The sequence below is a fragment of the Phyllostomus hastatus genome, unplaced genomic scaffold (assembly GCF_019186645.2).
Source record: "Phyllostomus hastatus isolate PE091 unplaced genomic scaffold, TTU_PhHast_1.1 phas_contig_254, whole genome shotgun sequence".
NCBI lineage: Eukaryota > Metazoa > Chordata > Mammalia > Chiroptera > Phyllostomidae > Phyllostomus > Phyllostomus hastatus.
Window position 1 is genome coordinate 21157137 of NW_025333810.1, and position 27635 is coordinate 21184771.

The window sequence follows — 27635 nt, forward strand, 5'->3', positions numbered from 1 at the left end:
GATTCTCAACTAGCAGAGGACCTAAAAACTCATAAACAATATACATGTGAATTAGACTTCTTTTTCCTTTACAAACCTGCTTTTAACAAGAGCCTTTTATGTTATTTGTATGATGTATTTCAAAAGCAGCACTGAGCATATTTAGAGAAGGTCACCTGAGCTTGCCCAGCTCCTTCCAGGGTGGTACCTGCCGAGGGCTTCTAGTTCTACCTGTTTGCTCACTTATCACTGAGCAGCTAAAGAGCCCTCTCTACCACTCCTGACACAGAGGCCTAACCAGTTCCTAGCTTGCTGGGAACTGCCCTACAGTTCGGCTGTGTTAACAAGACCTGGAGGCTCTTGGTCTCCTCTAGGCAATGGTCATGGCGCTGACGCAGCCTCTCAGCGAGGACCCTGAGAGCCCCAGGCTGTGATACTGTACACGCTCGGGGCTTCTACAGCAACCTGGGGTGCGATTTTCATCCCCTGCTCATACCTCTCACATTTTCTTTGAAAGCAAGCAATGCTAACCTTGGGGAGTGGGGAGGAAGAAATAACAGAGTGACTACCGGTCCTTATACATGTTGAACACAGAAGTTGAAAGAAGTCTCTCAGACTAGGTTGCTCAGTGAACCCTTCAAGTGTATATGTGATGGGGTAATTTCACCTTTAAAATATTCATGAATTATATAGACAAGTCTACTTCTAACCAAAATTCCCAAACCAGTGCAAAGCGGTGTTTTGTACCGTTGCTCTCACCTTCATCGTCCTTGGGGCACAGCTCGCAGGGGTCCCCCCAGCCCTCTCCTGGCATCTTACTGCAGCAGCATTTTGCCTTTGTGGTGTTGAAAGCTTTGGGGACAGAACACTTTCCATTTTCAAAGTTCGTGAAGCAGAAGCTCTGGCGAGTATCTGTTCAAGAAAGCAGAAGCACAGTCCTCCTCACTGGTCATTTCGAAAGATGAACAACTTGCACAGAACTCTGTTTCTGACAGAACATTTCACATGGGGTGAACATATGCAGATCAGATTAGCAGTTAAAAGGTCTGGAAATCCTCAATTGCTGATTTCGTTTGCCAGTTTCAGTTGACTTGCCTATAAAATTTTATTTAATTACTTAAAACGATTAAAATATTTTTATAATGTGCTTGGGAAATTTGAGAAATTATGCTCAATATTATAATGACTTCCAGATCTTTTTCCACCATTACATGGTTGCCTAAAAAGACGATGTAAGTAACTTTCAGTTAGTTAAATCACATAAAAAACAATTCATATAGGAATATACAAAGCAATCTACGTCAACAAAACGAAAGAGTGAAACAAGAATTTTTCCTTCAGCATGAAATTTTTAAAATACGTAGAAACAGCTAATAATTGAAAGTACCTTAAAATCTGTCCAGTGCATATACTTCTTAGACTTACAGTCTTTTAAAGTAAATGTGCTTTCAAAGGGGACAGGGGTTCACGGGAGACCTACATTTTTAACTTACAGATGATGTATTTGCCATGCACATGTACTTTGTAGTGACAAATACTAGTATAATGATGCACTGTCCAACTTGGAAGTTTCTGAGGGTGAATTATGACAGAACAGGCACTTCAAAGCTCACCAAAGCATCTCCGTCCATTATCAGACAGCACAAAGCCAGGGGGGCAGATGCACTGGAAGCCCCCAGGAGTGTTGGTGCAGGAACCAAAAAGACAGATGTTGGGATCTTCGTCACATTCATTTATATCTGCAGAACAGCAGAATTCATTACTTTAATCAAATCAGTACTGTGCTCAACATTTCAAAATAAGTAATTTGTTCATACAGCAACAGTCTACTAGCCATTGGGTATTTAACATGAAACGAGATGCCATTATGTAAATATTCTACTTACTCTTTAAAAGTAAGCTATCATTGCCTAAAAGTCCAGTTTCAACCCACCATATGGCCCAGATTCCCATGTCGATCTCCAGCTCCTTGCACTTGACCCCTAGGTGTGTATGTATGCCCACCTGTCTGCCTGACATGACCAGTTCCATCAATGTCTTATGAGCATTGAAAGCTCAACTGGTCCCCTTCTCAGATGCTCCTCTCAGCATCCTAAGTTGGGATCCTGGAGTCACCTTTATTATTCCTCAACCTGACCATTTAACCTCCATATGCAAAGAGCATGTGACCTATCAATTTGATCCCCTCTGTACATTCAAATCCAACATCATTTGTCACTGGGATTACTGTAAACCCCCTAACTGACTGCAGCATCCTCCCCTCTTCTCTCCACAATGCCACCCGGTCTGTCTTTCTAAAACACACATCTATTTGAAAATCTGTGCCTATGGAACTAGGAGGGCTCAGAAGTATTTGGAGAATTTTATTACCTCCTCCCCAGAATGGTTCCTTAAACTAAACAAGAATTCCTTACCAGCGATTTTTTGTTGGAGGTGCTTATTTAAAGGGTTATTTTATCTAAATGAAGGGACATTACACAGTTCCAGGCACATTAGGATGCAAGCTCCATGAGGACATGACAGGTCTGTCAGTCTGTCTGTCTGGATCACCAATGTCCCTTTGGCTTAGTCTAGCATAATGTCTGCTACACACTATATCCCTAATGTATGTTTGCAGAATTTTCATTAGTGAGTTGTATCCCACTCTTTCTTTTCTTTTTTAAAAGGATTTTATTTATTTTTGAACAGAGGGGAAGGGAAGGAAAAAGAGAGGGAGAGAAACATCAATGTGTGGTTGCCTCTTATGCACCCCCTATTGGGGACCTGGCCTGCAACCCAGGCACATGCCCTGACTGGGAATCGAACCAGTGACCCTTTGGCTTGCAGGCCACACTCAGTCCACTGAACAACACCTGCCAGGGCCCACTCTTTCTTTTAAAACAAACAAACAAACAAACAAACAAACAAACAAACAAACAAAAAACCTCCCCTGCAATGCTACACACTGCCTGTAGCATTAAGTTCAATCTTCTGTGTTGGCCATTTGATGCCCTTTACCACACTTGTGTTATCTGTGTCTTCAAATGGCCTCCTCTGCTCTGCTCCTGTCTTTGATTAGTAAATTCCTATCCAATACTTAAGAGCCACCTGGAATGTCACCAATCCTTTGTGATGAGCTTCCTTGACATGCCACTTGTCACCACTGCTACCATTATTCATAGCCTCCTACTCTGCTCCCACATCCTGAACACACCTCCAGTGCAGTGCCTGTCACATTGGATCATAAGAGTATCTTTACAGAGCAGATTTATTTACAAAATATGTCTTTTTTGTTAGGCAATAAGTTACCTGAAGGCAAGCCTGTATTCCGGCACCTGAAAGGCGCTGTGTTCAGTATAATGTCCATTGTGTGTTAGAATGGACTTGTGTGTGTGTGTACAAGTGTAAAAATAGGTTTGTGTGAGAAGCGTTTCATCTCGAAAAAATTGATAGAAGAGAGTCAGACCTGAAGAAAATATTCTAAAAGTGACAAAAGTTAACTAAAAACCAACTTTTCAGAAATGCAAAATAGTGGCATTGCTAACAATGGATAGAGAATATAAAATATTTCTTAAGTATAATAAAATATAACCAAATCACAGGTGTTTTTTCGCTGAGAAAAGGTAGCTGAGTCTTTCTGACACAAGGGAGCACGTGCGTTTCTGTTTCCCTCCTAAGGGATGACATACTGCTACTGCTGTTCCATAATGGGATGGACCACAAGAATAATGAAGAACTGAGAATAAATATGGAGGAAGAAAATGAAAGAAAAAAATCTTAAGCATTCCAATAAATTTCTTACTAAGGTGTTTCTATTATTTATTATTTTTAAGTATTCAGAACACTAGACAATCTTACAAGGAGCTACACAAATCAGACAGAAAAGGGAAAAGGTATATAAACCAAATTGGAATGACTAGGGATATCCATTATATGTAATTATATGCTCTAAAAATAATTAAATTTAATGAAGTAAACTATTTCCTTCAGTTCTGTCTACATAAATCCCTTGAATGTGAACAGAAGAGCTACATGGAATATTTTAAAACGTGGGTAACTGAAAGGCAAAAACACCCTCAGCAATCACACTGAGATTCTGGTGCTTCTGAATTTCAACAAGACTGTAAAAACTAATTTGTATAAAAGTGAAATAAAGTAACTGTAAAAAGGTTGGCCTTCATCATGTCCACCAGGAAATTCTGGGACCCACTTTTGATGTGGTTACAATGTTCTTGTAAGCTGGAAAAGTTTCAACAGAAAAACATCTGTTATGACAAATGGATTAATATTTTCTGTTTTGACATGAGGCCTTCCTGAGGAGAAAAAAAAAGTCTCAACAGCATTGTCAAGATTTTCTGCTCCACATTTCTAGGACTCTGGACATCTTTAATAGCTGTTTTAAAATTGGTTGCCAAAGATTACAATTTTTGTAGACATTCTTTAAATTCAGCAGAAAGTCTCTACTGGCATTTGGAAAAAAGATTAGAGTGCACCAAAAATTCTTTTACTAGTAGAAGACTGCTGTTACTGAAAATCCCACATCCCTAAATTCTGCATTCCCATCACTCCACCTTCAAATAATTTCTGATGATTCAATAAGACAAATGCATGCAGCTGCACGTTTAACTCCTTGGGTGGGCACACTCGCAGTGGTCTGGGTGTCGTAAACTTCCATAGAGTCTGTACCAGGTCATGTTACACTGAACAGCTCAGGGACCTCAGAATAATTGGTAGCCTTACCAATGCAGTTCTCGCTCTTGACTTCATACCCTGGGGGACAGATGCATCTGAAGGACCCTTCCAAATTCTGACAGGTACCGGGAGAACAAGAGCCAGGAAGGGCTACACATTCATTGGTATCTTTAAAGAGAAACAAAATAAAAATTACTCAAATGTGAGATAACTGTTGCCAAGTGATATTAATGTAAATTCCACTTTGGCCTTCTGATCTGCTGGGTCACTAAGGACAAATATGCCCTGAGATACTCTTTTGACATCTTGGGTCTTCCTCATTTGACCAGAGGCAAATTTCCCTGTTTTGTTTCCTTTGTCTACTTTTACTTAGATGTGCATAGCCTCAAGCTCCCAATAAAAACACTGCACATGAGTCATTTTCAATTGTTAGCTAATTTCTTATAAGGAATATTTCTTAACTTGGTCACATGATCAGATGCTCAAATAAAATGTGAATGAGTTCTTAAGTGGGGACTGGGGTGGGGGGATAGAAAACAACAGAAAGACTGTTTACTATTCAGATACTTACCTATACAGTTCTTGCCATCTGGAGTAAGTTCATAACCTTCATTACATAAACACTTGAAGGAGCCAATTTCATTAAAACACCGTCCATTTCTGCACACCTGACCAAAAAAGGAACTGCACTCATCTATGTCTGTAAGCAAACAGGAGTCAGCTTTTAAGAGAGAGCTCTCACACATATACTGTGTCAAAAGTTGCAACTTAAAAACATATTTGTTGGTACACACTTACAAAAACCCTACACTACAATTGCTCATCACCACAGAGAAAACTGGTTCATATCCTCAGTATCGTGTGACTAATAAGATCACATCAAGTCCTACTGTATTTCAACCACAAGGGCACATTTTGGATATTAATATAACTCAGAAATTTATAACCAAGTAAAAGTTGAAGGTTTCAGGTGAAATTTTCCATTCTTTTCAATTGAAAAAAAATATTTCTTTTCTCAGAGGCAGAGGAATACATAAATTTAACTTGACTGCCTAATTTGCAATTGACCTTACCTGGAGATAAACTGACAATATTGAAAGGACAAATAATGGAGCATATTAAATACAGAAAAGTCAATTATATTAAAAAGGCTCTAGAATTGCTGACATGTTTTACTGACAGAATACTGAATTTGAAAAAAATTATCCTTTGGCGTTAGGTTTTCAGTGAAGCTCAGGGTTGACTGCAGTTGAGTAATTTTCTGGGCTGTGTGAGGACTGTGCTTTGATCAGAAACATGTCTGGGGCTTCAGTTCTCCGTGACTGTGCAGAGGGTCTGAGAAACCACAGACAAGACGGTGGTGGGTGAATACAATGTCCAATTAGCTGGACAATGTTTTCCCAGTTGCAGAATTTTGAAAAATAAGGAAAACAAGAGGAACATATGTTGGGTTAAATGAGGAGATAGGTTTGAGCCATGATGGTCTCGTAATGGCAGAAAGCCTAAGTTACTTTCACATCCCTTACAGGGCCGTGTGAAGTAAGCCAGGCTACGTGTCAGAGCGTCACCAGCACAGTGCCTGACACAGGGTAAAGGAGAAACACTGACAGCACTGGTGGTCATCTCTCCCATTGCCTCCTCCACCAAACACAGGCACCACCCCCTCTCATTAGCCATTCTTATTTCAGTCATTGTCTGTGAGGGCAGAGGCTAAAATCCTGCACCACTGCATAGTAGGTTGTTTTATTTTCCATTGAAAATCTGAAGTTGGTCACAAACAGAGGTCAAACAGGCTTCTGAGGCCAACCTGGAAACCCAGGCCCCACGCGCAGTTTCTGTGGGAAAGGGCGTCCCTGGCTTCAAAAGCTGAAGGAACATGAAGTTCCAACACACAACATGCTATTAAGTTGAACACTGTCAGTATTTGAGTATAAATCAAGAACAGATTATACTAAATAACTGTAACAAAGCTGAAACAATGACACGTCCATCTTCCATCCCAGTTAAAGGGTAGAAATAACCCCACAGCACAGCGCAGTCCCCATGCATCCACCACCTGCACAGCCTTCCCCCGAACCGACTGGTTGATTGACAGAAGCACTCAACCCAGCAAACTTTTGTGATTATTTACGCCAATACTAAGGCTTTAGTTAACTAGGAATTAATAATGTCACGTGCCTTTTGGCACACATTTGCAATGTTAATAATGAAAATGCTTACTCCTTGGTGTTATTTTTTATTTCCGTGTGTTGTGTGGAAATGGCACAGGAGTGCCAGGAGCCTGAGGCGGACTGCGTACTTACCCAGGCAGTCGTTATTATGAGTGAGCTCAAACCCGGGATAGCAGAGACAGTTATAGGACCCAACGGTGTTTTTACAGGTTCCGTTTCCACACGGATGCCGCTCACACTCATCGACATCTACAAAGAAACATCGGCTCGAAGGGATCCATTTTTAATGAAAAAAACACAGTCTATTCAACATTCATGTTGCTTTACTCATTTAGTTAGATTGTCCTCATGCAATACTAGGGAATCATATTTACTTAAAAGAAAATAAGTATGAGGTAGAAAAAAATGCTAAGTTATAAAATTATAAGAAAAAGTGCTGTTTAATGACTTACAGGCATACACAACTCTCAGAACATGGCTAAGCAAGCATCCCCTTGGAGGAGGTGGGGGTTTTTTTGTTGTTACTTTTGTTTTTATAAAATTTTTTGTTGTTACTCTATTGCAGTTGTCCCAATTTTCCTCCTTTGCCCAGCCCACCCCTGCTCCCACAGGAATGGAGGTGTTTTAATGAATAGTTTGCTTGTCAACTGTAGGGAAACTAATCTTTCGAAACCTTAAAACAATTCTGTTCTATTGAGCATTATAAACACTCTCCCAGACATCTAGAAACCTTTATTTGATCAGCACAACAAAGAAACTTTAGTTTCCTAGATTTTATGAATTAGTGGCATCTAGATTGAAGTCAATTAGAATGCAATATTGTTAGCCTTCAAAATATGAAATTGAGAAAATACTTAGAAAGGTCATTCTCAGGCAAGAGGGCAGATTTCCTAGACTATGAACTCCAGGCTATGGAACCTCTTCCGCTGTGGGGGTGCGGGTGGGGGTATTGTTCCTTAGGAAGAAAGCTCCGAGGAAGAAAGCTTTGTTTAAGAGAGGTATTACCAAGGAGTATAGCTGACTCATCCTGGATGAATTGTTAGGATTGAGGGCAGATTTCTCCACATGAATTTCTGAATAATAAATCTCTTAGTTTTTGGCAAATTATATTCTCTGTCTTATGCAAATAGGGCCAGATCCTCTACGAGTCCTTTGCACAAGCATCTCCCAGAGAACTTTTCCTGTCACCAAGGGACAAGCCCTTAGGAGGCAGTGGAGGAATGGAGCGGTTTCCCTGGTGCCCCTCACTGTATGGATACACCACAGAGTGAACTAGTTCTGCAGTCCTGAAATCTGACTTTACTCTTCACGTGGGTGTCATCTTCAATATCAAAAGAGCAGATTCACAATTTTAGCTTTTCCTAAGTGGAGAACATGCTAATTATAAATAGCCAAGTTATGGTTTGATTTTCCTCCTTCGAGAGCAAGGTGTGGAGAACACTTTTCGCAGAGATAGAGCCAGTGGCTGACATTGGATTAAAGGAGCTATGCTGAGTTCCAAGTTATCCACCTATCTGCATTTGAGATCTTATTAATCATCAGCTCAGCATGTACTTACTGAACACTATTACTGTTTAACTAACCATTACATTAGCTACTGTTGCTTCTAAAAGTTGTTTTAAGAGTTAAAACTCAAAAGAAGCAGATAAAGCCCATGTATTCAGTGATTTTGGGGGAAAAGTGTATATATGTATATATGTTTGTATGTGTATGTACATATGTTCATTTCAGAACTGTCACTCTTACTACTTACTCCCTGGCATTCCTGTAGTCAAAAAGGCTTTCCTCCATGGTGACAGAGAGGGGTACAGGGCAGCTGGTACCGCAGTGACTGCCACACAACCCTGAGTGCCCCAGAGCCCGTGTGAAAGTCATCTGGGGAAAAGGGTTGTGAACACTGAACCGAGGAACATATTGTGATGTGTCTCTGCTTGCAAATTTTATACTGAATGAAACCATAAACAATTCAACATAGTTAACTTTTTGCAAGATTGTTTCTGATAAAGGCATGTTAATTTGGCAAGTGACCAAACTGTAGTCTCTTCTGGACGAGCCGCTCTCGCCCCTGGAGCGCCGCTCCACCTCGCCCTCTGGAGCTAACGCCCCTCTTACCCATGCACATGGTCTGGTCCTGAGACGCCTTGAAGCCGTTGTGGCAGATGCACTGGTAACTTCCTTGCAAATCAACACACAGGCCATGACTGCAAACATTAGGAATTTCTAAACATTCATTGCGATCTAAAACAAAGAGAGACAATGTTTCACATATCTGATTTTTATTAAGATTCCTTCATTGTTTTCACAGGCATGTTTCTATAACCTGCTATTAATTATTACCCATAGGCTGAAAATGAACCATGACAACAGCTGAATCACAATAAAGACTTTAAAGTGTCTGAGTCTCTTTCTTTTAAAATCACGCGATTTTTATATGTTGACTGGTATCTCAAGGATACCATTTTACTTTCTGTCCAATGCTAGGAAAATCCTCTGAGGAGACCTCTTTTCTGAACAAAGTAACCTAATATATATGGTGAAACAGGTTCAATATCAATGAAGAGATTTACTAAGGAGATCTTTTCAAAACTGTCTTTGAAAATACTTTTTGACAGAAAAGCAGAGACGACTTTTCAGCATAGGAAATCTGAAGAATGCTGTGCTCAGTGCCCAAGAATGAAGTCAGGCTCCTTCTCACCAACACAGGCTCCGTTGGGCGAGAGTTTGAAGCCCGCAGCGCACTCGCAGCGGTAGCTGCCGGGACTGTTGATGCAGTCTGCATTTCGCTGGCACAGATTATCGCCATTGCTGCACTCATCAATATCTGAAAGAGCAATACATTCACTTGTACAATTTCAGTACTGCATTAGTATTACCTTTACTTAACCATTCGGTCACTGACTCCTAACTTCTGAGAAAGAAACTGTAGACCATTAGAAAGCTATCTAACACTCTTCATGTTCACCAAACTTACACAGAGGAAGGTCACGCATCGTTCAGGTTACCTTCACAGACCAGGAGCAAGTCATTGTAACTGAATCCTGTAGGGCATTCGCAGCGGAAACTGCCAATCTGGTTGATGCACACGCCATTTGCACAAATGCCTGGGATCTCTTTACATTCATCAATGTCTGGAATTGAACAGATTTGAACAAATATATGTGGTTCTGCTTAACATACTCACCCTGCAACCTTGAACAATGGGATGAGAACACACTCAATGACACCAAAATCAATTCTGTACTGGTATGAGTGATTTTGTGCTTCATCAAAGCATACAGGCCATAAAATACATTATTTCCTTTAAACAACAATGGAAAATTTAAGTAGCTGATTAAAGATACCAAATGCTTTCAGTGTCAATGTAGCAAATGGACTTCCTCTGGAATCATACCTCCTCTTCAACTTACATGTCAGGCTCCCCTAACTGCTGCTGATAAACACATCTGATAAAGAAAGTTGTGTCTTCTTAATTATATATCCTTTTTTATAAGTGTATTGATAATGAAGACTTAAAATGAAATTACTTTTATAATCTTTGAGGAAGAAAAGTAGAATGAGCAACAGAAAGTACATTTAGCCCTGGATGGTGTGGCTCAGTGGGTTGAGCACCAGACTTCAAACCAAAGGTTCAGGCACATGTCTGTCTGGGTTGAGGGTTTGATCCCCAGTTGGGAGTATGCGAGAGGCAACCAATCAATGTTTCTCTCCCTTTCTCCTTTCCTTCCCCTCTTTCTAAAAGAATAAATAAAAACTGGAAAAAAGAAAGTGCATTTAGAAGGAAGTAATTTATATAATTAATAACCTTGCAAATTTGTAAGGAGATTGGAAGAAAGGGATATAGCAAAAAAACACCGAACACTTAAACATGTATGTATGAAAATAGCAACTAAAAGTTAAAATGAGAGGGCTTACTTAGAGCCATGTGATATAATATGCACCAAAAGGAAAACCACAGGTTTCGTCGAGAGAGTCACGTAACTGTCGTCCCAAGCACCAGACCAAGCGGACAGAACAGCGTCACTGGTCACACTGGTCAGAGCCTGTGACCACGCTGTCTCTTTTCCATCCGACTGTATTACATCAGACTCGTATTATTACATTTCATGGGGCTTCAAACTGTAAAAGCACTGAATACATTTTTACAAAATTCTACACACATGTATTAAAATAAGCACAAGCTGAAAAAAACTCACCAACAGCTTTTCCTGTGTGAATGTCAAAGGTGAACCCAGGAATATTTCCACATATGGTTTTAAAGTCAGCTTTAAAATACAAACAAACCAAATTCACTCTTAACATTCTCCAACTCCTTCAAAATAAAATTTTACAAGTACTACCTTCACTGCCAAATACATTTTATATTATTCACAGCCAGACATTTTCATTTCAATCATGTTTATCTGGTAACAATATCCGCTCCCAGATTCGAGGTGAAGGTCGAAGCAGTCTTCGCCACCATCGTTACTGTTATCATCGCTATTGACCTTCTACTGCTCTGATACCAGAGAATAAATAAATCATTACAAGATTCAAAGTATCTACTGGGGGCACATAAATTATTTTTCTTTTGATAAGCTGGGCTTTAAAACTGATCCAACTTATGTCGATTTAAAAACCAAATTAAAGAACAAACGTAAAAAGGCATCACAAAGTTGCACAAAGGCATAGGCATAAAAAATAATTTTGTAATGATCAAGTAGGTTATAATGAATAATGAATGAGATGTAAATTCTGTATTTTTTAAAAACGTAAATGTCTGTTTGCTAAAATGTGAAACTGGAGGCACCAAAAACAATACATCATGGAAAAAAATAGAGACTGGAAGAATTACTCCTACTCATAGTTCACAAAACTAATAGAAACTGAAACAAACTCTAAGTTCATTTTTTCAGGTCCATAATTTATTCTTTGTCTTTTTATTGAGTTTATTGCATGACCCTGGTTAACAAAATTAAACATGTTTCAGGCGCATGAGTCTACATCACATCATCTGTGTACGGTATTGTGGGTTTAGCACCCCAAGTCAAGTCTCCATCCATCACCATTTGTCTCTCTATACCCTCCTCCACTTCCCTACATCCTCCCTTCCCCACAGTCCTACACACACATTCTAATATGGAAGAAGCAGACTGCTTCTGATGCCCACCGCTGAGTAAAACTCTTGAAGGGTATTAGGTAAAACATATACAACATACTCTACTCCAGTAGGAGGGTCTTCGTATGTTTCATCCACCAACATCCATCGCGCATCCAGAATATACTGAGAGGCACATAACAGATGCCCAATTTAATGGTTTCTAATTGCCTGCTAACCTGAGAACCGTAATTTATATACATCATCTCATTTAATCGTCAGTATAGCCATGTGAAGTAGTCACTGTCATTATTTATTATTCCTATGCTATATATGAGGAATCAGCTTCATAAAGGATCAATAATCTACATGAAGTCAGACAATAAGTGGCAGAGTCAATCTGAATATAGACCTGTCTGTCAAACCCAAGCCTTTTACCTCCTCTTACAAAAACTAAGTAGTATTTCATTCCCCAAACCAGGGATTTTCTATTTCCAACTGATGGGGTTTTTAAATTAGAGAATTGTAAAAATGTTTCTATTTGATTTTTTTAAACAAACTATGGCAAGATAGGGTTAAGAAAATCCATTCGCCCATTGAATCTGAACCACCACATGGCACCCCCATATCACTTTTCATCATCTCTCATTAGTTTCATTTCATCATCACATTACATAAAACTTTTTAATGCATGTAATCTGAGTAATATGTAGTAATGAATATATAATCATTGTTTCTATATTGGTCCTACTGGATCAACTTAGTATCTAAAATTATTAAAAATGACCACTTTCCAAAAACCTGAGTAGGCAATAATTTTAAGATAATTTTTTTGCTCGTCTCTATTTTCTTTCAAAAGAATCTATGCTTCTAAAAAATGTTTTACCATGTGACATCAGTTCTCTTTTTCTGCTTAAAAATTTCAGATAAGTTTAAGGGGGAAAATGCTAAAGACTACTTTGACAAAAAGTTTCTTTTAGGTAAAGTTTGCTCATTAAATCCATTTTTTGCATATTTTCCAAGATCGATCTAAAGTATAACACTACTGAACTTAATTTTAAATTACCACAAGTTTTTTTTTCCATCAAAACATTATACCTTCCAGATCTAGTCCAAAGACACAAAGTAGTTAGTAAAAAACTATTTTTTCAATGAATAAATGAAGGATTAACCAGCATGGTATAAGATAATGAATTAAAATAGACCAGGGCTATAAACTTTAACTCTTTAGCAATGGAGCTTATCTTCAGTGTCCAGACTTCTAGTCAACTGACATACCAGAAATTAGTGTTTGTACTCCCAGAGAGGGCCACTGGGGTTTCAGAACCAAGCATGTCTGGTTCTAATGCACGTTTGCTTTTACTAGATTGCCACCTATGTGCCTGTGTCACTGCCCTGGCCTTCAGCAGAAGTACGTGGTCTGTGCTTACCTGTCCCTGGGGTCGGGCATGGCTCACAAGGTTTGTTCCAGGCTTTGCCCACATTGTACGTGCAGCAGCACATCCTCTTTGTCACATTAAAAGGCAACTCATTCTCACAAGTGGTTCCATTATAGCTTCGGTAACAAAAGCTTTTTCTCATGTCTACATGTAGAAAAACAAGCCAGCCAATCACATCATCCAGTAGCTAACAGTGAAGGCTACCTACACGGAGACCCCAAACTTTCTCCAGGAACATAACTCTAAACAATGTCTCGGTCATTTAGCGGTGTCTTAAAATAATTCTTTAGGTGAAACATGAGTCATTTTTAGGTTATCATATCTCCTGTTTCTAAATAAGGGTTTTCATTTATAATTTTCTTGGGAAACAAAGTTAATAGATATTTTTTCTATATTTAAAAGCATTTATTTTAAAAAGTATTACATATTAAATTTCAAATGTTCTCATTTGTAAAATAATGTTCACCTCATTTATTTAACTTTATTTTTATTGTTGACACTATTGCAGATGTTCCTATTTTCCCCTCCTCTGCCCACCTCCACCAGCTCCCCCCTTCCCTCAGGCCATATCCGCTGTCTGTGTCTGTGGGTTATGCATGTATGTTCTTTGGCTGGTCTCTTTACCTTATAATGTTCATTTTATAGAAATGAAAAATGAAAATTGTTTAAGAACATGTAATTATTACATTTGATGAAATTTTCTACCTTAGACTTGTGTTTTTTAAAAAATGTAAATTTCCTTTTCTAACACTAAAGTGTAGGTGACATACAATACTATATTAGTTTCAGGTGCACATCAGTGATTCTATATTTCTATATTTTATAATGTGATCACTATGATCTGTTACCATACAAAGTTATTACGATATTGACTATATTCCCTGTGCTGTACATTACAGCCCCATAACTAACTTATTTTATAACTGCATGAAGGGGTAACAAAAGTTCAAAAACATGATACAGAGCCAGAATTTTATAAGACTTTGAAATACTTATTCACAGAGGTTGACTTTCTACATTTTATGGACTAATTCTGAGACACAAGCATCTCACATGGGAGGTCCACAACTGTGACCTAAGTGACCCCAGAGACCTTCACGTACCCATGCAGTTGTGGCCTCCGTTGACCTGCATGTATTCAGGTGGGCAAATGCAGGTATAATTTCCCAGCGTGTTGTAGCAGGTCCCAGGCCCACACACACCAGGATGTGCAAAACACTCATCAATATCTAGAGCAGGCAACAATATCCATTAAGATATTTCCCCAGGAGTTTATATTATTTAAACTACTGAACAAAGCATACGATGACTCCCCAAATCCATGTTTCCATACAATTCAGAATTTAAAGCAATTACATTGATAATACTCCAAAATGTGCACTGACATGACAGGAGGTGTGGTTTTCCTTCAAAAAAAATAATCCAGTATTAAGAAATAAATGATCAAAAGAAATGATTCCAGGGTGGCAAAAAATAATTTAAATGGAACCTGCATTTTTTAAATTGAAATTTCATATTTTTCAAATGGAAATGCTTTAAAGCCTGCTTTCCTCTTATATCATCTACACTAAATTTTAGTGCTAACTTTAAACTCAGTCCAGTTAGGAAAGTCTTTACGTTCACAGCTCCTTTTAAGTTAGTCCCCATTCAGAGATTCCAGCAGCAGAGCAAATGCCGATTGTCCCCCATCTTAAATTGTATCTCTCCCAGATACATGTTAGGTATAACATGTTCCAAAGGAAAGGTTATAATGGAAATGCTTCCATGTTTAATGTTCATCCTTAGAAGCCTTCACTGATCCCATAAATACTGAGATTTACTGTAAGCTAGGATGACTTGTAGCTATAATGATGAATAAGCTATGGACCTTGCTCCCCATCTGATGGGGACATGGGCCCCTAAAAGGATGACTGTAGTGCCAAGGGATAAAAGTAGGGGGGGAATGGAAGCAAGAAAGGTGTCTGCATCACCTCTGCATTTCTTCTTAGTGGTCCAACATGTAGTCCAATATTTAAAAATTACTGAAGAATATTAATAGACTCATTCAAGCTTACCTATTTTCCCTATGAAAACTATAATCCTAATTAATATTTGAACTAATAAGTTACTTGATAATGGATGTTTTCACATTTATATTTAATTAATCCATTTACGCATAAAAAAACAACAGTAAATTATAGCAAATGAGCTGTGAATTAATTTATCGGACAGTGTTGATACGAAAAGAAAAAAGCCATGAACCAGTCTCAACAGATTTTTTGACAGAATGTGAGGATGGAGCCCCTTCCCCAGGCATGATCAGGAATTTTGTTTTTGATAGCACTGATTGTTTTTTAGGTATAAATTCACCTCACCCTCACAGATGCGGGTTTCCTCGCTGAGGTAGTAGCCTTGCGGGCACTCGCACTGGAAGCTCCCGAAAGTGTTGATGCAGTTTCCTCCCTGGCAGAGACCTGGTAGCTCCTGGCACTCATCAATGTCTGCACAAGGGGAGACAGCGCACTTACAACCAAGACCATCGTGAAAGACAGGAGCTCTTGTTAGACTTTCAAACACGTGACTTCCATGCATCCATGTGAATGCACACTTAGACAGCAGGTTTAGTCTGACCATGGAGGGTCCTGCTTTGTTGGTGTTTTGCCACCATCTGAGAGGAGTTTTAAAAGCAAGATGTGGGTGATTACAGCTAGGAGATATCGGTAAAGAGAGTTTCTTTGCGGAACAGTCAGACATTAGATCACTGCAGTGGGTCATACTTTCCTGACTTACAAGTGGTTATTTAGCATCCTGGTGATTGACTGTCCATCTGAAATTGTTTAAAATAATCTTGTTGGGGTTGCTCCACACTAATTTTTTTTACCAGCTTTTTCTCTAAAAGTTAATGCTTCACCATGGTTAAATCTGGGTGAGAACTGAAGCTGCACTCACCTTCTAAGATGATTGTGATGGGATTGGGTCTGAAGCCTTCACCCCCGGGACACAAGGTGTAATATTCAGCTACAAAACAAAGAAAAAAAAAGAGATTTGATACCCATGTCCAAGTGGCTTAGACAATGAACGAGCCTTCAGTAATTGCCAGGCTCAAAACACACATACATTTTCTTTAGTAGCTATTCAAATACATTTAAAAGTATATTATGTTTTCCATGATATATGATCATTACTTCATAAATTATATAGACAGGACAATAAAAACCATTTGTTTTAAATTAAAGAAAACACTCCTTTGCAGACCATTTATATCACAACTTTTTTTGGCTAGTAAATAAAAACTTAAATACTTGACAATTTACAAGTTTCATCTACGTCCTTATCGAATACATGTCTCAACATAAGGCATAAAGTGAATAATCTCAGGAGTACAACACAGCTATGAACCTGAACTGAACCTCTGAGGAGAACCAGGAATAGCCTAATTTATCTGTGACACCATGGAGAATTGATAATATCACTATTCATATTGGATTGTGGTTAAAAATTGATTTTTTTCTTTTTATCATATCATGAAAAACAATAAGAAGAGAAGGACTCAAATTTGTTTTATGTAAAACACTCTTGGCTGGTTTCAGCATCATCACTGAAAGCAGTCCAAACGTAAAAGTTTGCCCTTGCTCTTTCTCCCGTCTCCAGTGCAAGAAAAAATTGCAACAGGTTTTCAGCTACCCGAATTCGTTCCCTTCCTCTGCTTCAGCTCCATACTCACTGCTATTGACAGGGGGGCACGTCTCACAGGGGTTCCCCCAGGCCTTCCCCAGGGAGCAGCAGCAGGAGGAGCGACTGACGCCCACCCCAATTTCAGTGTTGCAGGACAGGCTCCCGTCTCCTCGAGGACCAAACTTCAGGTAGCAGTTACCCACACGGTTGTCTGCAGAGAAACACAGGAGCTTAAGATTGCCCTTGCCATAGTAAGAATTCCTTTTTAGAGAAAAATCACTAAATGATGGAAGTCAAGTTCTTGTACATTAATATAAAAGGTTTGCTTTATCCTCAGTACAAAACAATCTCTTGCAAAGTGAAACAACCTTACTTGACATTTTAGTAAGAATTGAATACTAACTCAAGTTTTACTCCATATTTTCTTGGTCTTGAAGATAAGTATACCTGAAATGGTCCTATGAATGCAATGAACTATCTGTCAGCTGTGGGGCCTGAACCTGTAACATCCATTTTGTAAAGACTGATTCCACATTTCAAACACATCTGTAGTAGGTTCCAGCTTATCCTTACTTGTTCTTTTTCTTGATTTTGCATCATTGAAACACATACCTGATGACATTTTTGAAAACTTTGACAGCTCATAATTTCATTCATGAGAGGGCAGCTATTTCCTTTGCTCCACAAATGGAATCTATTTTCACCTTTAGATTAGCAACACCAATTAGAATCATCAATGATTTTTCTTCTATTTCCATATCACGTACTTCCTTCCAATAACCCTTGTCTAAACATCTGGGTTTACCATTTGTGTACCTAAGATCCACAGCAATTAAATTTTGAATACAGAAGAAGAAAGAACCTGGGATGATTCTTTCAAATTCTCATCAAATATTGCACGTTGATTTCTTATTGACTAACAGTCAAGAATATCATATTTCCTTTGCCTACAGAAATATATGGTTCACTTATTCTTTGATTCTGGAATGTGAAAAATTTCATCTAGGATATTGGCCTCTGAAGACTCACACACAGCCTGGCATTTTGCTTATATGATGAATTTCACCATTTTCTTTAGAATCCAGACTAGAGGGCCGGCCTCTGTTGCATCCATCTTTCGACACATCTAACAATTGTAAAACGTTTTCCACTGTCAATTTTCTTCTCCTGCCATTATGGCCAGAAAGTGAAAACTTTTGAACTCTCAACTGTGTTCAATAAATGCTCAAAGAAGATTCAAAATACAGTGTCTCCAGTCTGTAACAAAAGGTGTAACAAAAAGGTGTTACACCTTTTTGAAAGGTGATGTAATCCCTTGCACAAAACAACAAGTTGACAAATGATACAACAGTGACATTTTATTTCACTATTGGGTCATCTAACTAGGTGACACCATCATTTTCTACTTTGTAATTATGTTCTTTGTTTTTAGCGTCATTGGGCATAACTAATAATGAAATCAAGTGGTTCAAAACAAAATTAAGATTCCTAACATCTCATCATGTAACGGTATTTGTGAGACAACGTGTCTTTGTTCTTTGGAAAACCTCTAAGGAAGAATGAAGCCATGAAGCATCAATCCATATAAACAGAAATGCTCTAAAAAGAAACTGAAACAAGAAATTGATTATGTGCTGACAGTGAATCTGAGCACTGTGTTCATTCTTTGCAGGGCTGTCCCGGTCTGTGCTTCTACCAATAGAACAGAGGGACCTTTGAGGTCCACGGACCAACACTTCACATTACCCAGTCTAATTTTTGCCTGCCTATTAGATATAAAGTGATGTTTATATAATTGTTTTGATTTTTCTTACTCTTAATAGCTTTTGGCATTTGTTTATGTTTAACTTTTGGAGCACTCCCTTTTATTAGCTGCCTTTTCTTAGCTTTGGTTTGCTCCAAGGAAGCTTTTAAGGAATACTGAGGCTCCAGTGACTCGATTTCTGGGAGTGAAGCAGGCATCAGAATAATTTCAAGGTCCCAAATGGGATCTCACAGTGCAGCTTGGGCTGAGAACCACTTTTCGATCTGGGCTATTGCTCCTCCTCTGGCTCCTTTCCTCTTACTCCTCCCACTCACTCCACCCTCTGCCTCTGCCTCAGCCTCCGGGCTGTATCTCTGACACCAGTGTTCTCCTGTTACAGGCCTTTTGCACTGGCTGCTCCTTTGCCTTGAAGACAAGTTGTCTCCTCTCAGAGGTCCTGCTGGCATGTTCCCTCCTTTGAGGCTCTGACTCTCCCACCCTCCAAACAACACAGCACTTATCCTACAACCACCTCCAGTGTCAGAATTTCTTCTCGCTCTATCTGTCTCCCTGCCACCAACATGTAAACTCAAAACCAGTGAATTTGCTTAGTATACTCCCTCTGTAGCCCCTAGAAGAGAAAGCACTCAATATTCACTGGACAAATAAGTCTGAATGAAAAAGTCAGAACTTGGAGCAGCCATACACTATAACTCAATGTATTCTCTAAAATTTGAAAACAATATAAAAATTGTGTATAAATCGCCGTGGCAAACACTCCCCCATATACTGCAAGGTCTAGAAAACTGACACTGAGGACAGGGGGCAGATTTGCACTGAAGCAAGAATTCCCTCCCCCCTTTTTAAAAAAGTTTTTTTGTGTCCTGTCAAGAAATTCTCCAGACCATTAACTTCTAGGTAAACGCTCACTGAGGAGCAGAAACAGGGCAGATGGCAAACACTGGACAATTATTTTAAAACGATCAGAGATGTCAGGAATGTTGAAAACAGATTCTGAACCTTTATTACTACCTTCTTTGCCCCCCACCCCTGCCCACAGAGCCCCCAACTTGCTCCACTCCAATAGTTTGGCTAAAGAAATCCAGTTCTCCAATTCCTCTCCTCTCATCACTTCATTTGTTACACTCTTACATGGCCCTGCTCATAGGAGAGATAATGTATAATCCATTAGTTCTACCACTTCATGCTGTCCTGGCCAATGCACTGGACAGGGGGCCCAGCAGTGCACGGCTGTGCCTCAGCTCTGCCATTTGCAAGCTCTGAGATTTTGAACCAAGTCCTGCGCCTCTTGAAGCCTTGGTTCCCAAGCCTGTGAGAGGAGGAAGTTGGAGCAGATGTCTTGAAAATTCATTTCCAAATACAACTTGGCAGATAAACACGATAAAAATGACCATATAATTTGGTAATCTAGAATTTCTTTAGGGGAAGGATTGTTTTGTTTACAAATTCATTGTAGCAAATACCACAGTTCATTACCAAGTGGGTTTGAATATTTAGCTCTAAATAATTCTATTTGCTCATTTCAGATAGCTTTTCCTTACCAACACAACCCACACCAGTGGGGTTCAGCTGAAAGTCAGGTGGGCAGTTACACTCGTAACGACCGGGCGTGTTGACACAGAGGCCATTCACACAGTTGATGGGATCAGCACATTCATCAATATCTAGGAAAAACATTTAAAGTGCCCATGTTAAGATCTTTACTATGCTTACTGCTGTTTCTAAATATTTGGCGATTTCTTGTAACATAGTAGATCACTCTAAAGCCCTTAGTACAATACAATAAAGATTAAATCCTTGTATACTCCTAAAACAATTTCCACAGGTCCGTCACACAGTAATTATGATAATGTCATTTAATATCCTTAACAGATGAATAACTAAATGTTGGAATTCTGAAGAAGAAAAAAACTATGTCACTATTTGCTTAACTAAAATTATATTTATACATATGTATATGTATGTATGTATGTATGCATGCATGTGCAAAATACATAAAGAAATACTTTCCTAGTTTCATGTTAGATATTTAATATTAGGCTGTTTATATAAGAATGGATTAATTCCATTAAAAATAAATGTATCAGAATGCAATTTTCTGTTTCAAAAAAATGTTAGCTAAGCAGAAATCTGACGAATTTTTAAACCTTGCACAAAATATTCACTCCAACTAATAAGAGCACAGTTACACCCGTAGCCGGCCCACCTGTACAGTTTCCGCCTGTTCTGTCCAGCTCGTAGCCATCGTCACAGATGCAGTGGAACATGCCGGGCAAGTTGTTGCACGTCCCAAAGACACAAATGTTTTGGAAGGAGCATTCATCAATATCTGAAAATTAAAAAACAAATAGTCACCTCTTGTTTAGAAGGACATTTTGGATATTTTGATTTAATGTACAACATTAATTAAATTTTTTATTTCCTTGGGTATTCTTATGCAGTAAAAAATTTCTTTTTCTCTGACCAGGTAAATGGCAAGCAACTAATACTCATCTAGGAACAAATATAAAAGAAATATTATTTTATTCTACTGATGTTATTTGACCTGTCTTGGGTTATAATATATCTAAACAAAAAGAATTTCCCAAAGGCATAAAAAATACAAAAATTAAATATGAACAAATGAAAGGAATGAGGTAAGAATTAAAGGTAAAAACAAATTCAAACATTCTATTAACTTAGTGCAAACAGATGTTTTTTAAACATCTACAACATAGAACATATATAACACAATACTTTAAATATTAAATATATTATTAACATTACTTAAGTTTAACTTTTAAAAACTTTTTTATTCTGTAATCTGATCTGTTATAAAGTCAGTTTCAAAAGGGAAATAATTTTTCTCCTAAGAGCATGAAATAAGATCATTCATTGCTCCACATCCCTACAAATTTCATTAAAATAGCTTTATTGAAGTCCGAAATCCAGTTTATGAAACTCTTCCATGAGGCTTTAGCTCAAAGTCAATAAATAAGAAATTGCTCCTCATTCATATGAAAATGAGACCTGAGTGTGTGTGTGTGTGTGTGTGTGTGTGTGTGTGTACAGCTGCAGAAATCATCTGTATTTCTCCTCACAGGAAGAGGGCGAACATGCCATACACCAATTACCTCATATTCCGAGAATGCAGACCAGGCATGTCGTTTTAAGCTAGACCATGCAAATCATCCTAAAGTGCTTCCTTAAGTCTAAAAAAGTCTCTGGTCAATTAAAATATGCTAATTAAGATTAAAATAGTGAATTTCAACTATCTTAGTTTTAAGGGATGGTTCAAATTGTGTTTTAAGTTTAACTGATATATAAAGGTGTCTCCTTTTGTGTTGGGGCAATAAACAAAATTATTCTCTTTATATAAATGAATAAAAACTCATAGTTAATCACTGAACTGAAAATAGAATGTGTTATCAGCCATCTGAGTATGCATTTTACTTTTAAATGATCATTTAAATAATGTTATAGTTGTATAAAGTAAAATTTTTAAAGAGAATACTGTCTTGCATTCTCTTCAAGAGTATATAGCGTCAACTTGGGGAAGGTCTGGGAGAAGTTTTGGAAGGTCCTCTGCCACAGATAAAGGAACCAGAATTATGAAGAGGAAATTCTGTGTTATGTATAAAGAATTAATTTTGAAATTTTATGTTGGCAGAAGTGTCTGGCTACTGCTTACTTGTTCCTTTTCCCACTAGCTCTTGTCAAACTGACATGGGTAATAAATCATGTAATTCCATAACCATACTGACTCACACTTTCTACTAACTGGTTTCAGTGTTTAGAAGAAACCAGGACTGGGGAAAAAAATGAAGCTCACTCCACAGCTGCCTTGTGTAGAGTGGATTAGATTCTGCCCAATCCAGCAGGTCCGTGTAGAAGAATGAATGCTTTCAGTTTCTAATGTCATCTTCCCTAAGGCCTACTTTACATCCTCTTATCTGATTCTCTCAAAATTGAGGTATATTTATGGAAAATTCCACTTTCCTTCTTCAGTGCCACTTTTGTCACTGGGTCAAGCTCTACTCTGAGCCAACCTGGTTGTGTACTTTGGTCTCCGGTTGCTGCTGGTGAAGAGTGTGTATGTGTGTGTGTGTGCGCACGTGAGCACATGCCAGTATTTACTATTTCTGTTCATTTGATTAGACACTAGTGTAGGGAGAGTCTGTAATCTGGTTTTGTTTCATTATCTTTGTCTAGCAGTTAGCCTGAGGTATTTTTTAAAATGTTTTCTATGAATCACTAAATCTGTTAAAGCCTTATGGTTTATATGAATTGTTTTCCATCTTTCCTTTTCTTCATTTACATTTTGATGTACTACTTATGAACACAATGATGACCCAAATGATATGTAATATGAACTGGGTCTCTAATTTAAAAGAAAATCCAAATTCTTTTTCTTGGAAAGATATGAGCCTAGTCACAAAGCCCCATTTCTAGGAAAGTAGGATGATGTCATAACTTAGAGGAAGGAGACATTACTATTAGGCAAAAGGGCAGTCCCCAAAGAGGACTTCCAGTCCCAGACACACAGACAGCAGACGGAAACATGATGGCAAGTGCCAAAAATGGGCTACTTAGATTTTGATAAACACATTAAATAGCAGTGATTGGGGTAGGTAGTATATCATACTTTAAAAGCTGAATAGTTTTTCCACATGCCATTCATTTAGTGATAAAAAAAGAAATGGTTAAAAAAAAAAAGAATGAGCCAAACTTCCAACCGTTGGCTCATGGCCAGGAAAACTTCATAAGAGATGAAAGCTGCCTTCCTCATTATTCATTCGGCAAAATAATCCATGCTTAAACGAATGACTTTTTTATGTGCAGCATGTGCTGTGTATTCTGCTTCCAGGTGGAGCCTGTTCCAGCCCTTTTTGTGGTTTCATTTGCTGTAGTTGATCCAACTTGGAAATGAGTTGGAATCCTGGTGACCCACCTTGGCAAGATCTGCTGTCTGAGGCTGGAGTGAAGCCCATCTCACACTCACAGCGATATGCACCCGGGACGTTGAGGCATTGTCCGTTCTCACAGAGATTTATGTTTTCTGCACACTCATCAACATCTGGGGGATAAGCAAATTACATCTCTATTAAGTTCCAAATTTCATGACACATTTTCTTCCGTGTTCTACAACTAAATCTCACTGGCCTGAGTGAGTGTTCATTACTATGAAGCAACAATTAATCATATTCACCTAAATAAGGGTATACAACTCGATAGTGTAGCTAGCTATCTAACCTACACCCTAACATTAAACTCTAACATGACTAACAGGAGGAGTGCAGGGGTCTCTCACATTTGTCTCAGTCCTCTTCAATGCCAATTTGTTGCATCAGTAAAACATCTTGTAGGTATGGCAAAGATCATTGGACTAATCTCAAAAATATTGTTAGTTCATTTGAAAGCATTATAGTGTGAGAAGAAACAACTCATTTTTTCACTAGTTTAAATATTTTTGAGCAAATTAGGGACACACTCTGGGAATTAGGAAAGTTTTTTTTCTTGTCGTTATAATCCTATTAAAATATTCCTATCTTAATTATGCAAATGGACATTGTTCATTGACCTTAAAGATAATGTATTAATTCCATCTAACAAAAAAAGGGGAGGACAGAAACCTTGTTTGCTGAGGGCCAGTATCTGCCAGAGAGTGTGCGAGTTATCTGACGTGCATGTTTTCACTGTGGTCGCCAATCCTGTGAGGTTCAGCAGGGGAGGGACCAAAGCCAAGAGTGGCCAACTGAGCTGCAGGAGTCACAGTGAGCTGATGTGTGGCTGGGCCAGAACCTAAGTTACAGTTGTACCTGACACCAAAGCCACATCTTTCCCTACACATCACGGTGCAGAGAAATGCTAAGAAAAGTGAAATAGCCAAGGTTCAAGAGTAATAATGCTTTAAAATTGAATAGACATGTTTTCTTAAAGAGGTGTTTGAAAACGAGGAGTCTGTGTTTTTGATATCAATAATTAGAAAAAAAGAGTCTACCTTTTATTAATGGGTTTAAGGCATATACTGAAATTCAACTGAGAAACACCTATCTTACAAACAAAAGCATCATACTTTATGTCCAGAGATGATCCAGCCTTAAAAATTAGTATAAGAAAAAGATGTTTTATCCTCAAGGAATGTGGAATGAATAGCAGCTAAGTGGCAGCTACCATTTATTGAGCTCCTATAATGTGTTTTCTAAGCCCTTTATGTTTTATTTCACACTGGTTCTTTCAAAACCATGTGCAAGCTGAGATTTCAATAAACTCATTAAATAGTAGTGATTGGGTAGGTTATATATCGTATCTGAGGAAGCTGAATAGTTTTCCCACATGTCATTCATTTAGTGATAAAAATACCAACATAAGTGGCATTATCATTATTACTATGCCCATATTACAATGGGGAAGCTAAGCCCACACAGGTTAAGTAATATACTTAAGGCTGTACTGCCAGGAAGCCCCTCAGGCAAGGCCTGAATTCAGGTGGTCTGGGTCAGACAGGGCCTGCACTTTCAGTTGACGTGTTAATAAACAAACAAGGGAAAATGATAGTCATTAGCAGTAAAGAACAATAATAAATGCCATTATTTTAAAACCTACACCAATATTTTAGAAAATTTTTCAGGTTTTTGTGTTTCACATAAGAGAAAGATACATAGTTGCCTATAAGATTTTAAACAGAGATAGGGATTTCAGCCTCCTTTAATTAATTTTCTTCAAATAAAAAAAGCACATAAGTAGCCCAGAAAGTCATGCTAAAACACACTTTAGGACTCCACCCACCTGAGCAGGTAAAGCCATCTCCCGTGAACCCTTCAGAACAGGCACAGCGGTAGGAGCCAGGGGTATTCACACACTGAGCATTGATGCTACACTGGTGGGTTCCATTAGAACATTCGTCCAGATCTGTGTGCCAAGAAAACGTAGCAATAAAGTTCAGAAACAAAAATGGAACATTTAAACACTCAAAGGTTTTCATTTGTCTCAATTTAAATGGAAACTAGCCAAATGGAATGTATTTGAGTTGATTTCTAAGGTTCTAATTCTCTAAGATGTCAGGCCCATAATCCAAATTCCTGATGCCACAAACAGGGGCCAAGAGTATAAATTCAAGTAATTTTTGAGGTATCTAATCAACTAGCTTTTAATGACTAAAAGAAAACCAGGGTTATATTCCCTTCTGACTTCTACTCAGAGTAGATTTTATCACTGGTTTCATTATCAAAAAATGGGGGGGGGTGTCAATTTCTAAGATACCACTGAATTTCAGAACAGAAAAATGTAGCATAGATTTATCAGGTTCATTTTACAGATGAGGAAACTATATATGATTCTCGACTTTGTGAAGCCCATTGTTTAGTGGAAAAGACAGATGTTAAACACAGAAAATTAAGTTAAATACTGTTATGTGTACCAGGAAGAAACATTACAAAGTGCTATGAGAGAATAAAAAGATGTACTCCATCTGATTTGGAGTACAAAAACGAGGAAAACTCTAGTAAAGAAGTAATTTTTAGTTAACTTCAGACACAAATGATGAATAAAAGCCTGCTGAACAGAAGTAGGGAAGGGTGCTCCCCCAGAGGGAACAGCACAAACAACGATTCTGGGTAGGAAAAGAACTTGACGTGACAAATTAAAGGAGGTCAGAGTGACAATGCACCAGCAGGGGAAGAAGGTGACGGAAACTGAACTGGAGAGATAGCAGAAAGATGCTATAAGGTCTTACAACCCATGACAGGAAACTGATTTCATCCTAAATTCAATGGATTAAAATGACAACTGTGAAGACACCAGGTCTGTGTTTGAAAAGATCTGGCTGGCTGCTATCTGAAGAATGGATTAGTAAGAGGGCCAGAGAGGATACCAGAAACGGCTGAGACCAGAGCAGGGGGACGGCGATGGAAAGGAAGGAGTGGATGTAACGGATGTTATTTTGGAGAAGAGATGCCTGGGCACAGCGGAATCTTTGGTAATGGAGGCAGGCTATTTTGCAATAGCTGGCCAGAATGAGAGATGGACAAGCACAGAAAAGGGGGGCTAAAAAAGAGAAAAACAGTAGTCAAATGGGACTAGGAAAATGGGATGGGGATATGGCTGAAAAGCTGTTGTGATTAATGATAGAGACGGCTGCACTAGAAATGGGCAGCAAGTGGACGGGACTAGAAGTCATCACAGAACATTCCTTCGCAAAGTGATTTGGAAACTATGACAATTTAAATTCTATAGTCAGCTCATAAACATTTGACAAGCATATAACAATTAAATGGATGAAAAAGCATATTCAAATTATTATGTTATTCGTAAAAGATTTTAAAGCTATTCTTTAATGCTTACTGCAGGCTTGTAAGATTTTAATGGACAATCATGGGGAGGTCAGTTTAGCTTGCTTAATTTTCTACTTTTAATTGACCTGAACAAGTCTTACCATTTGGAAAATGCTTTATTATTAAGGCATGTAAAACACTGAACATATCACACAGCACTGTGCATGATACCGAGAGTAAAATCCAGTCTTCTGCCTCACAGCTATAGAGACTTATTAAACTTTGGCTCAAGAACTATAAAACTTAGAATATGGCGGCTGCCCTCCCATTCTCTTTCTTTGAATCAGATCTCTTGCAATCCAAAAACACATTTAGATATGTCTGGAAGAATTCTAATTTCTATTAAGAAGCTGGTATTGACCAATTCCTTCAGACTTAGGTTATCTGAAAAAAACAACAACAAACTTTTCATTCCCTTCCTTTATTTCACTGAGTTTTAAATCTCAATGATTACTCTATGAAAAGATTGGTTAAATATATTAGTCACTTTCATCATGCAGCTGTTTGGATTTCTGGCTGCACATCAAATAATTTTTACAGAACAACACACTAAAAAGCAGATGCCAAGAC

General features: G+C 38.3%; 1 protein-coding gene across 1 annotated transcript in view; it reads right to left on the reverse strand.

Annotated features, from left to right (window-relative positions):
• FBN2 (fibrillin 2) overlaps positions 1-27635 on the reverse strand; it is a 256232-nt gene that overhangs the window by 33133 nt on the left and 195464 nt on the right. Inside the window, exons 33-50 of the mRNA XM_045838059.1 lie at positions 25522-25644; positions 23684-23809; positions 20960-21082; positions 20295-20417; positions 17038-17199; positions 16263-16331; positions 15689-15814; positions 14438-14563; positions 13326-13478; positions 11015-11083; positions 9824-9949; positions 9517-9642; positions 8934-9059; positions 6954-7070; positions 5222-5350; positions 4699-4818; positions 1593-1718; positions 739-891 (exon numbers count right to left, since the gene is read on the reverse strand). Coding sequence (XP_045694015.1) covers positions 739-891; positions 1593-1718; positions 4699-4818; positions 5222-5350; positions 6954-7070; positions 8934-9059; positions 9517-9642; positions 9824-9949; positions 11015-11083; positions 13326-13478; positions 14438-14563; positions 15689-15814; positions 16263-16331; positions 17038-17199; positions 20295-20417; positions 20960-21082; positions 23684-23809; positions 25522-25644 — 2223 coding nt within the window. The remainder of the gene's footprint in view (positions 1-738; positions 892-1592; positions 1719-4698; positions 4819-5221; positions 5351-6953; positions 7071-8933; positions 9060-9516; positions 9643-9823; positions 9950-11014; positions 11084-13325; positions 13479-14437; positions 14564-15688; positions 15815-16262; positions 16332-17037; positions 17200-20294; positions 20418-20959; positions 21083-23683; positions 23810-25521; positions 25645-27635) is intronic.